This window comes from Fringilla coelebs (assembly GCF_963513975.1).
Source record: "Fringilla coelebs genome assembly, chromosome: 1".
NCBI classification, from domain to species: domain Eukaryota; kingdom Metazoa; phylum Chordata; class Aves; order Passeriformes; family Fringillidae; genus Fringilla; species Fringilla coelebs.
In genome coordinates, this window is record NC_140028.1 from 131,770,053 (window position 1) to 131,783,143 (window position 13,091).

Genomic DNA, 13,091 nt, shown 5'->3' on the forward strand with positions numbered 1-13,091 from the left:
TTTTAGAAAACTTGCTTGCAAAACATGGCTCAAATAATCTCAAAAATTGCTGAGATGCTTCTATATAAGTAGAAAAGGAATAGTCCTGGTTCTACATGACTTAGTAATGAAAATTGAAAATATTTATCCCTTGACTTTTTTCTGCAAATTTTGAGCATAGTCTTACAATGTGTTTTTCTGTTCCTTAACAGGTTTTTCTTCTCTGGGGATAAAGCCATGGCTGAAATGAGTGATATCAATATACAAAAACTAACCATTGTTCAGCAAGCAATAGCCTCTTGTTGTGGAGCTATAATTACATCATTATTTGGTAAGGCAAACTATGATGTTGGCCACAGAGAGAATCTTACAAAGTGATTACTCTTCAGTTTGACTCAGCATGATGTCTGCTTATGTATGTTTCCACTAATGTGTGGATTCAAGCCCTCAGCCAATATATTCAGAGGAAGATGGTCCAGCTGCCCAGGCACTGCAGCATTCAGCATGTCTCAGCCTGTAATAGTTGTAAGGGCTGCAGTGGGAGCAGTGAAATGTTCAGTAAACTTTCAGTTACTTTTCAAGAACTCCAGTGTTTTACATATTGGCTACATGCAGCAAAAAAGAAAAGTACATAGTGAATTTAGCTTTTTTTTTGAAAGTTGTATTATGGTCAGGTAATTAAAAAAGAACAAACACATGAAGAATGCTATGCTATTTTATATGCTGGAGGCCAAAATTTGATTTTGCATGCCTTGTGGTATGCTACTTATAAAAGCAATTTCAGACAACATGATACAGTGGTTTTTGAATGAGCTTTGTGTATTTCTCATATTTCATGCCTATGCATCTGTTAGTAAATTAGAAAAGATAGATTTGATATTTTGCAAAACATATAGGGTGTGTAGTTCTCCTTTGTCTCTGATAGCAATGTCTCTGTCTGCTAACATCCCTTTTCTCTCTTCTTGATAACATTGTAAAATCTGTTGTTCCCCCCCCCCCCCCCCCAACTTTGGAAACAAAAAAAGGGTTCTAGAAGTTCCTGATAAGGCATCTGTAAACTTCTACATTTTCAGGGCATCCAGGGTGTTTCTAAATGCCTTCTGTTTCATTTTAGTAACTCCTCTTGATGTTATCAAAACTCGTCTGCAAGCCCAAAGGAATCCATTCCATGACGGTAAACAAACAAATATGTAGTGTAATGGGGTTCACAGTTTGCTTTTTGCTCTTGTATTTAGCTGATAGTTGTCATAATGCTGTGCTGAGGTGCAGAATGTTTATTTCTCCAATATAACTCTGGGGGGTGGGGAAAAGCAACACACCAGTATGTACTAAACAGGCACAGTAGAAAAAAAGTCCCATACATACATATCATTTTAAACAGGCTTTTTTTCCCTGTCTCAGTATTTTCATTCTGGCAGAACATACAACTAATACTGAGTTGAATCGAACAATAAAAAGCTGTTACTAAATGAATAAATACTTCATCAGAGGGCTTATGTGGTCAGGATGTTATATCAAAGTTCATCTCCTCCAGAATCCAGAGATTTTTGAAATGGAGAAGTCTTAACAAGTCACTTGCCACTTGGGTTCTAAATAGATGAAGATATTGTGCTCTCAAAGATGTGCTAATGGTTCCTACTATTTACTTGTACTTAGTATATGAGATTTAAAAGGAAAGAAGATGACTGGTATTTCATGTTGAATGTGGAGGTGAGTATTTGCAGTCACACTTGCAAATTAAATTAGGAAAAATACTTGTGCCTTCTGTCCTGTTTTTGAGTAAGTTCTAAAGCCTTCAGAAATCTGCAAATGTGAAGCTTGAAGTATGTTTTTGTAATGGGAATCATATTTTATCAAACAGGTTGAAAGTACATAATGTGGGAGAAATGAAAAACAAATGGAGGGCATGATCTAATATAAATACAGACCAAGATGTAATAATAATAATACAGATAAGATACAATACCTCCACTTGAAGTGGATGCTGAGGCTACTTAATAAAAGATTTAAAAGTCTGAATGATGCTCACAGTTACAAGTTCAGGTCTTGTGTTAGTTTTACCTTTCAGCAGATGGTAATATAACCTAAAAATGTCGCTTAGAGCCTTGTGAAGGCAGTTCCATTTAGTTGGGCAGTCTGAGTAGTACATTTGTACCCTCTCTCCTTCGACCTAATTTGTCATTACTGACTTACCAAAATTATTTTGCCCCTCTGTGTCTAACCAGAGATAAATCTGTGTTGCCATTTTATGCAATTTGAAATTGCTGCTGCATAAAAACAATCTTACAAGCATTAACTATTTTCTTATACACCATTTTTTAGGAAAGTGTTTTGTATACTCCAATGGCCACATGGATCATGTATATGTTTGTGAAAATGGGGAGAGCAAAGCCTGGTATAAAAAACCTGGGCATTTCAAAGGAACGTTGGTAAGAACATTTTACGTTTATATAAAACTGTGCATTTTTAAGTAGCATACTCTGAAGTTTTCAGGGTTTTTTGGGTACTACTGGAATCTGTTATAATTTGAGAGGGCCTTCATGTGGTTACACTGCTGATTGATGATACTTTTTACTGTCTGCAAAAAAATATATATTCCTTCCTTAACATGAACAAGAAGGCATCTGCACAGCTCTCCTTACAGGTTACTGGCTTTATGATTTCATTTTTCCCACTTAAGCTACATTGGCAGCAGTTGCTGGTTGCAGGTAATATTTTCCTCTTTCCTGCTTACATCCCTTGTGCCCACACATCTCCCAGTACGCTTCTGAGCTGAACTAATGGTGCAGGTAGTATTTAAAGTTAGATCTTTAAACACTCTGGACACTGTGTCAAGTTACCTATCCAGAGAAGTCTCTATCCTGTCAAGTATCTAGATTTGTAGGACTAGCGTTGTCCTAAACACTTGAACCAGACTTGCTGGCAGATACTGTCATGCTGGTTCATTAATCAATTTTTCTTTTGACTCTGCAATGAAAATAAACCTAATGATCAAGGATTTTTCAGAATTAAAATTTTGACAATAGGATGTTAATGCAAAGGGTGTCTTCAGTAGTTTAAAAGGTTTTTTCAATTAATAACAAGTGGGATTTTTTTCAATTACCTTTACTATGTAATTTTAGAAAGTTACTTAGTTTTCTATTAGACATTAATTTATGTCTGGTTTTGCCATAACAAGGTGATTCTTAAAGAAGAATGACTATCATACAACTTCATCTTCTTTTTTAAAAAAATAAATAATCTTATCTTGTAAACTTGTTGAAGCTGGGTTATAAAGACGGTAATCAGCTTGTATAAAAGTGTCTTTTTTGTTAAACCATGTTAGGACCTCTAGGGATTCTTGGCTTCCTTTCAAAGCTAGTCAGGTTTGTTGTAATAGACCATTTCTTAGTTTTTTCCATTCAGCTTTTTACCTCACAGGATTAGTCCATCAAGGCTGTCTCCTCTAAAGCTATTTGCTTTTTTCTTCTTCTAAGTCCTTTCTGTGGTCTGCCAGACTCTATCTTTTGAGGCTCTGTAATAATGGGCATATTCTAATCCATTGAATCCCAACCTCTTTCCCCAGATGTTTTAAGAAAAGTAGGATCCTGACAATAAAAAAGTTTGTGGTTTTGCTTGTGATTTCAGCTGAATGATCTTCGAGGTTTAGTGTTCTTGTGCTGTCAGTCTCCTGGGAATATACAGGACAGCTCTAATAATAATTGAAAGCTTGTATATGGCATAGTGTATACATATTGCATGTGTGGGGTCACATTGTCAGAGGAAGTATTGAAGAAGCTTTGAGAATAAGTTGCTATTTCATGCCTAGAAACTCTGCTACATATTGAAAAAAAAATTAGTGGATTTTTTTGGGAAGTTTCTGCAAATTGCTGCAATACCATATTAGTACTGAAAATAGTTATTCATAGGGCTGTCAGTCACTGATAAACACTTAGTACTTTGGTTTTTTAAAGATGGAAGGAAATTCTTAATTTCAGTCACATAAATTATTCTGTTCAGCACAGTGGAACTGTTTGCTTGGTTAAGCTTATGTAGCTGACATAGCTTGTGTAAGCAGTTATAAAACTGGGGTGTTACAATGATAAGCCATTTTAGAAACATACTTTTAAAGACATTAGTTTTGTGTTCTGCCAGCTAAAATGTATTATTAACTACAAAAGTTTGTAGCTAATTATTGCTCTTTCCCTGGTTATACTTTTAGGATGCATTTGTGAAAATTATTCGAATAGAGGGAATTAAGTCACTGTGGAGTGGGCTTCCCCCAACTCTGTAAGTTGAATGGTTTTTTTTGGTAACATGCTGTAAGTTATTGTTTAAAAATTACTTAATTATTTTTGAGAAATTAGTATGTTTATTTCTAAGTTGTTTTAAAAATTTGGTCAATTCTGAAGTTTCAGACTAATCAGTTCAATCAGAAAGGTCTAAGGTATAATTTTTGCCTGATACATTCTGAGTTGTTAAGCAGGATCAATAGACTTCTCATTCTGCTTTTTAATTTTTTTTCCTACTATAACCATTCCTTTGATAGCATCATCAAATCACAGGATGGGACCTGGTCACTTAGAGGGTCAGTCTTCAACATATTCTTGTTGCATCTTGTTACTTAATGACTTGCTATCAGCAGCACAGCTGTTTCCAGACACTCTGGTGTTCCACCTCATTACCCTCACTTAATTTTTGTAATCATCTTCTTTATTTCAAAGAACTTTGGGGTTTTATTCTATCTGGATAAACAGATAATTCATTTTCTCTCTACAAGAGCAATTTACATATTTAAACACTGCAATCAGATCTCCTCCTGGTCTTCTCTTTAGGTTTTACAGCCCCAAACTGTTTTATCTTTTTATTCATATTAACCTAGTACAGATAGAAGTTAAGACCTCTATAATTATGTTCTCCTTCATAAACCAAAAAAGTTCTCGAATCTAAGATGTGTATTAAACTTGTAAGGCACAAAGCAGGAAGTGCTCAGTGGGAAGCACTGGTGCACTTTTGATTTGCAGACAGTGCTCAGTGTATAGGCAGAAAAAAGTAACTCATGGTGGAGTTCAGCCTTGTCTACCCTCCAGTATGTGGCAATTTCAAAATACAAACCATAGGACCTGACTGCACTGTTCCAGTCACTACAGTTTTTTTACAAAGTACACGTTCTGTTCTCTAGCAGAGAACTAGCTTCTTTACTGGAGAAAGTCACACAAGTAGAAGAGAAGATATAAACTAAGCCATGTTGGTTTTCCAAGCATGACGGTCCTCGGTTGTTTTTGGTAATGGTGGTACATGCTGTATTGGCACAGATATAACACAGAAGTGTAATTGCCAGGTTATGGTAAGATGTGGTGCTTTACCCCTACACTGAATGATTATTGAATCTACCCATTGCTGCTACAGTCTCTACTTTGCTGGTATGGAAAAAGCTTATATTTCTGCATACTACATTGTCTCTCAAGTAGTGAGTATCATGGCTGTTGATCAAGAGCATAATATCCAATTGTTACATAAATAAAAGTTAAGGTTAGTAGTACTTCAGTAATATTTTGTTTGGGTTCTTCATTTTCAGATCTTTCCCTTCCCATTCTTTATCAAAATAGTTCTGGAGCTGGTATGGAATAGATTTTGACTGAGATAATCTACCATCATTTTACTTACGGTTTTCCCTAATTAAATGAAAACCTGAGAAGTGTGTGGGTTTGAAACTCTGAACTAGAAGCAGTTAATCAAAGCTATGGGATTATTGTTGGTTTTTTTTTTAATTAATCCATTACACACAGCTAGAGATTTAACTTTTTAAAAAATGTAAGTAAAATATTAATACAAGACAGTTGACTTTATTCTCCTGCTTTCCTGGTATTAATTTAAATTTCCTCTCTTATATTTTAGAATAATGGCAATTCCTACCACAGCAATCTATTTTACCTGCTATGATCAGCTATGTGAAGCTTTGAAAAATAGACCAGGAAAGCATGATGAGCACATTCCAGTTATTGCAGGTTCCTTAAGCAGATGTAAGTTGTCTTCTGTTTAAAGAGAAAACTGGAACAATGCTGTTTACTTGGGTTTGTTTTGTTGACTTTTATTTAAAGTAAATATGCTGTGGGTTTAAATGAGGGATAGGAAGGAATACTGTCATTACCCAGTGTTTCTTGGGCAACAGAACCCTCTAACCAGGAATAATGAGGTTTGGTTTTGCTGAAAGACTTTCACTACATTTGTAATTAGTTCAAAATTTTATATTTCTAGATTTCTACCAGTTTAATTTAAGTCTGTTCTGCCATCAATCTAATAATAAACATTGTTATTTGCTATAGTGTAAGGTACATAGGTAATTACAACAAAGATGAAAATTGGACTTGTACTGGTTTTACTGTTGTATGATGTAGATGGAATTTATATATTTTCTTACTTTTATTTATCCTTTTCCTCATCTATTTTTGTAGAATTAACTCAGATAATATATTTTAGGGCTTTCTTAGAAGGATCTGATGATGCAGTTCCATATTCTACCTGTGACAACCATGGGGGCACTGGCAGACTAGTGGGGAAAGAATTGCTATTTTGTGGTGGTGTAGCACATTTTTCATAGTAGGCTGTTCCTACTTTTAAATTCATGTATAAAATCTTATTCCAGCAACAGAAGAAAAATTCTTGGATCTAGTAAAATATTGAATGTCTGTTAGATGTGTGATGGTAGCTTGTTACTGAATGATGACTCACTGACCATTGTGCAAGATGGAAGAGTTACTTTATCAGATACAGATTGCCTGCTAATCATTCTTGATAGTTTAAAATAAGAGTTCAATGCTTAGAAATCAACAAAACCTTAAATCTGTAACCACAATTCTGTCCTTAACACAAAAAGAAGACTTAACCATCAAGACTTAACCAAGCTACAGTTTAAAATGGCAACTAATGAAAATAATTGAGTGTAAGTACTCGACATTTTCAGCCTATTTATATGTTAAATCTGAAAAATGAGGATTCTCAACATGATACATTGCTTAAAACATGCAAGCATTGAAAAAAAACCAAAACCCAAACTGGAAACATAGGTACTGTGAGTAGGCATACTATTGTTATCTGGAAAGGAAACTTATTTTGAGAATTAGTTCAAGGAAAATGGGAGAGTTGAAAATAATCAAATATATAAAATAAGGTAAGACATGACTTGATTGTTCAGGAAATTGTGCTGTTAAATGTTGATTTTTCTAAAAAAGCCATGTTTCCTTTGCAGTTGGTTCTGCCACTGTGGTGAGTCCCTTGGAGCTGATCAAAACTCAAATGCAGTATCGCAGGTCCTCCTACAAGCAGCTGTACCTGCGTATCAGCACCAGAGTGGCTGTGGATGGGTGGTTCTCCCTGTGGCAGGGCTGGGCTTCGACTATTCTGAGAGATGTACCTTTCTCAGGTAAGGTTTATTTTCCATGCAGGTTTTTGTTTATATTATTTATATTATTTTTCTGTGCTTTTAGGTAGTTTTAATAGTTGGCTTTAGGAATGACTGAGGTTTACTTTTTTTGTGTTTCTATTTATAAATTCTCTGAAGATGTGATTCCCCCTTCCCCCCCGCCGTTTTGTTTGTGGACACCAGATAAGGATTCATTGTTACATTCCCTTTCTCTACTTAGACTCTTTCTTCTCATCTTTAGCTTACACAATGACTGCTTTTGAAGAGTTTCAGCTAGAAATTTTCTCTGTGATAGAAATAGTGGCTATTTTCTGATAAGCATGCTGTATCTAAGTGTTCTGTTACATAATTTTGGGAACATGTACAGAGAGTGACACAGTAGTGTCTTCAAGATTTATTTTTTTTTTAAGCAAGATGAATTTGTTTGTATAACTGCTCCAAAAAACTCTTTAGCAAGACTCAAAAGCTGAAAGCCTAGAAGAAGAAAAGTCTGATTCAAAGCATAACTAGTTCTAGGGCTATTCCTTAAGGTAACTGGGACAGATATTACAGGGGAGACTGCTAAAGCACCAGAAAGTCCCTGTCCCTTTAAGGCCTGTTTTTGTCAGAATGCTTTTGGATCATCAGACATCAGTTGTCATTGAAGCAGTTTCTGTCATTGGGGTAGTACCAGGAATCTGTAAACACTTTATGTTGGCCCAGAAAAGTTCTTCACACCTATTTTTGGAAAGATTCTTATTCAAAACTGGTTTTGGAGTCAGAGTACCCTTGAAGTATTTGACCTGCTATCTCTGTTGTCTTACTTCACTCTTAAGATGATCTAATATCTAATTTAATTTGTGTTTCTAATAAATCTGGTGGGCCAGTCATTGGTTTGGGCTGTTACAGGATATGTGTACTCAGAGTAAATTTCAAATTGGCCATGAACGAAACTGAGACATAAAGGGGTGTGATGAGGATATTTACTTTAAAATTGCAGTTGGTAGTTGAGTAAATTCAGTTGGTAGTTGAGTAAATTGAACCAAGTTATTTCAGCTGTCTTCTTTTCAGAATTTATAATGCTCTGTTCTCCTTCACTTAGCTACTGGAAGGTGTTTGAAGATTGTGATTGGAATGTATTTCCTGCCTAAAGATCCAGTTCCTTGATGGGACTTAATTCAGTCTTCTGTAATAGGGAAGGCTTCTGACCTATGAAAATATGGTTTCACTAAGGCTAAAGACAACTGCAGGATTCATCTGACTCTTTTGTCTGAAGTGTTTCCTCTTAAATTTTTAATTTACTTATTTTTCTTCTCTGCCAAATGCAGTTTTCTCTTAGGCTGTTCTCTAGGGTTTGTAAGGGAACTCTCAAATTCTTCATCTGATTCCTGCTGTCTGACTTCAAGTAGAAACTCTTATTCTTTTATTGATTTTTGTCTGTAGCAGTGTGGCTGGAGCTAGTGAGCTTCCTTCCCCCTGCTGCTTTTAACAGAGTGGGAAGATCAGAGGGAGCACACAAGGAAGAGGGCACTAAGGTGATGTGCATTCTTCTCAGCCCTTTTCAGGTTCTTGTGTCCACACCTGCTGTTCCTCCATTGCTCCAAGCCAGGCTTGTTGATTTTTAGTCAGTTTCCACACTGCTCTGGCTTTCCCTGGACAGCCAGTAGCCACTCACTCATCTATGCCCAGTACTTTATGGGCATGATGGTAGAGACACAAATTAATCTATAAAGCAGTAGCTGCATGTTGAGAACTACTCAACCAATAGTGAGCAGGCAAGTAGAAGCATGAGTAAAGAAATATATGTATTTTTTAAAAAACCCAAATGCCACAAAATTCTGCTTATGTAAAGCTAAAGGTGTTTAATACTGCTTAATGCCTTTTCCAACTGTGTTTCCTGATAATTTTTTCCTCATAACTGCTCTCTATCTGCTATGATGTCCTTCCTTTGTACATTCAGTCTGAGCTATTCAGTTTGAATGATGCCCCAACAGCAGCCGAATCTCTGGTGTTCTCAGTTTGCAACTTTGCTGCAGGGAGTTCAAGAGTTAAAATCAGTGTAACATGGAGTTGAGAAAGCAGGTCCTACTGAAAACTGTCAAACAGCACAGCATGACTCAAGAAGCACAGGATAATTAGAATTCCACTCTGTTCCAAGTGTTTATGACATGTTTCAAGCATTTTCCTTGGGATGCTAACAAGGCTGAACAAAACTTAAGTTATGAATGCTTATAAACACAAAAACTGGTTTAATAATAATATTTGAGTCTTTCTTTAAGCAGTGTCACAGACAATATAAATGTAAACGGTGTTCAGGGAAATGCGTCCTGTAGGTGCTAAAGAAAATTCTGGTTTTAGATAATTTATATTAAATTAGGGTTTTGTACATTTCAATAGTAGGTTCTCCTCAAATCCTCAGAATGCCTTCTGAGATACTGCCTACTTGGACTTTTGTAAAATGTTGGAGGCCAGGCATGTGTGCTGGTAGTCTTGATGGCAAGAAAATGCTGTGCAATTTTTCTGCTGGCACAAACTCTAGAACTCGGTTCTGAACATTGTTACGTTTCAGGATATGGAGCTGTCATTTGCAGTATTTAGTCAACCAACTGCCATGAGGAATTACTCTCTAATTCAGCCCAGTAGTATATCATTTGAAGTTTTAGTTAGAAAGCAGAAAAATTGCAGATGGTCACAGAAACAGATGTTATTCCTAAAAGTTGTTTTCTGGACTTTCCTTTGACACTCCCCAGAGAGGCATTTCCCTATTAGTAATTCCAGGGAGCAAAATTATATTTTTTGCTTCTCTCAGAATTAAATTTTATACTGCGCCTCAAAAAAGTATGAGGCAGCCCTGGGCAACATTTCATTTTGTATGAAATGTGTTTTTATAGAATTACTGAGATCTGTGGAATATGCTTGAAAACAAAGCGAGTAATTAGAAGCCTACATTTTATTTTAAATTGAAAGTGAGTTTTATGGTGCTTGGTTTAGATTGTATGAAGGTAGGCGTTACCTAAGGGAAAGACAAAATGATTAGGCTAATTTGTATCATGTGAAGAAATTTGGGATATGAAGAACAAGGGGAACACAGCAATCTGTCCATGGGTCATTACACAGGACACTTATTTTGCTTTCAGCTCTTGTTTCTGTTTGCTTCTATTGCCATAGAATTCTTATATCTGGACTTCATATAAGAATTTTTGTACTTGAGATACAAATCTGTTGTAATGCAAGTTTATTTTTTTGTGATCATAGCAATGTATTGGTATAATTATGAACGTTTCAAGAAGAGGATGTGCAAGGAAGTTGGGGCAAATGAACCCACATTTTTTGTTTCTTTTACTTCAGGAGCAGCATCTGGCTCTGTAAGTATATAATTTCATTTCTAGTACTATTCTTTATTATTAGCACTAATAAACAATTTTAAAAATGTATGATTTTAGATCATTCTCTCAGAGATGTTGTATTTTTTGGGGTGCTTGTACTTTAAACACATGCGGTGTGTTTAAAGTCTGACTGAATTCAGTCTATATTTAACCTGACTCAATAAATCTGAATAAACTACAGTGTTCTGACATACAAGACTTAAAAATATAATGTGCTTGGAATATCAAATCTAGTTTTAAATTGTGTGTGCACTTTAATTTAAAAATTTAGGGTTAAATTTTAATTTTTTGTGCACTGACATTAAAACTGATTTCCTGATAGATTGCAGCTGTGTTAACTCAGCCATTTGATGTAGTGAAAACACATAGGCAGACTCAACTTTGGGAGAATGAGACCTTAAAAAGTAAGTTGCTGGTAAGAATAAAAAAACCCTATAGAGTTTCAAAAAATAAAATATAGTGTTTGGGTATGGCTTGTGGTACGAATTTTAGATATTTGCCACTTCTAAAGTATATGCAAACATTTTATCACTCAGGCATTTTTTCTTCCCCAAACTGTAGTATCTAGATAAGATATATTTTATCTCCTAGGAGAATACCATATTTCATTAATGGCATGGAAGAGGAAAAGGATGTGAGTTCAGTACAATTTAGCTTAATAAGATGGTATAAAATTGGAACAAATGAATCCAAAGCTATTACATTTAGGCAGACCAATTCCAAATTTGAGATGTCCCTGCATATGGATTAGATGACCAATAAAGGTTCTTTGGTTCTTTTAAACCCAAAGTATTCTATGATTGACGTAAGTTATATTTAAATAAGCAAAAAATTTACTTCATAGCAAATATTCAGGTGAGCAGTGGTCTATTGAAGAAGTCTTCAGAATAACATTCACTACCACTTTCTCCTACATAGCAATATTGCTGTGATAAGTATTAGAGTAGAAAGAGAAAATATTGTGCTCAGATTGTGTATTTTTTACCTTCTTTTCCTGAGATTTCAAAAACATTATTTTCGAGGGTATATTAACGAATGTCCCAACATCTTTAAAGGATGAAAGAGGAAGTTTGTTTTGCTCTTGTCAGTAGAGCACTGCACTGTTTTATAAAACTGAAGTCTTATATAAGACCTTTTCCATTGCTTGGCATGTGGACCAGTGAAGGACTTACTTTAAACTAAATAAATATTATATAATGGCTTTAAGATTACAGACCGTTAAAAAGGCTGAGTATCCAAATAGTTTTTGCTTAGAAAATAAGTGCTCACTTTTTGGCATGAGGTTTCATTCTCTCAGGTAAAATTTTTTTTTTCCTAGAATAATTCTTGAAAAAAAATTATTACCATTTGATTGCAGAACAAGTATTTTTAAAGTTTTAAATATACATAGTTACTGTTTTTAATTATTTTCCTGTTCTGATGACTATAAGAATTCCTCCCTAACACCACTTTGAAACATGTGTCTGCCATATATTTATTTGTTTAATATTAATAAGATTAAATTATATTTTTTAAATTCCATTATGGTAATCTTTAATTTGTGCCAGTGTAATTCTTTCCAAAACCAGTTACTGTTAGAGTTAGACACTGACTACGCATCTACATTTTGTCTCTCAAAATATTTGACAATATTTTTGTCCATGCAAAAATGATTTTTGGCTTCTGAGGGCTGTGGGATAATTCTGATGAATGTATTCTATGAAACTGCTCTAGCTTTTTGCACCTGTATCAGCAATCCAGTAAAGACTATAGTAGCTGTTCATATATCTTATTCTAGGTTTTACTACAGGTCTTTTCCATGTCTTGCTGTTTTGACTTGTATTAATTTAACATACTGTATAAATAAGATGGATAAAATTAACAAAAAAAGGAGTTAAACCTAACAATTACGTCTGTGACTGTCTCTGATTTCTAAAAATATCATTCTGTGGCATTGCATGGATTGCCTAATTCACTGTTGTCTTGTACTGTATTGAGTTCCACAGAGGGACAGTAAATCAACCTGGGCAGTTATGAGGAAAATTGCTGCAGGAAATGGGATTACTGGATTATTTGCAGGTAAATTTTTGTTATCTTTAAAAATTTCAGACTAGAGAGTTCTTAATTGTAGATGTTAAAATGCGTAAGTTTTATATTTCCATTTCTGTGAGCACTGTCAGTTATGCAATAGTTTGCATATATAAAGCAACAGACATGCAGACATTGGCCTCTCCTGGGATCTTCTTGGTAGAGTACCATGGGATAAAGTCCTGGAGGGAGGAGAGGCCCAAGAAAGCTGGTTAATATTCAAGAATCACCTCCTCCAGGCTCAGGAACAATGTATCCCAGCAAAGAGAAAGTCAGGT

At 35.1% G+C, this 13,091-nt stretch overlaps 1 protein-coding gene across 1 annotated transcript; it reads left to right on the forward strand.

Annotated features, from left to right (window-relative positions):
- Positions 1–216: 216 nt before the first annotated feature.
- Positions 217–12,839, forward strand: SLC25A40 (solute carrier family 25 member 40; the record flags this gene model as incomplete). Its single annotated transcript, XM_084213033.1, has 9 exons — positions 217–310; positions 1,094–1,153; positions 2,302–2,408; positions 4,181–4,248; positions 5,857–5,981; positions 7,208–7,381; positions 10,616–10,725; positions 11,069–11,150; positions 12,724–12,839. The coding sequence occupies 9 exons, from the start codon at positions 217–219 to the stop codon at positions 12,837–12,839; spliced, it is 936 nt and encodes a 311-aa protein (XP_084069159.1).
- Positions 12,840–13,091: the final 252 nt, after the last annotated feature.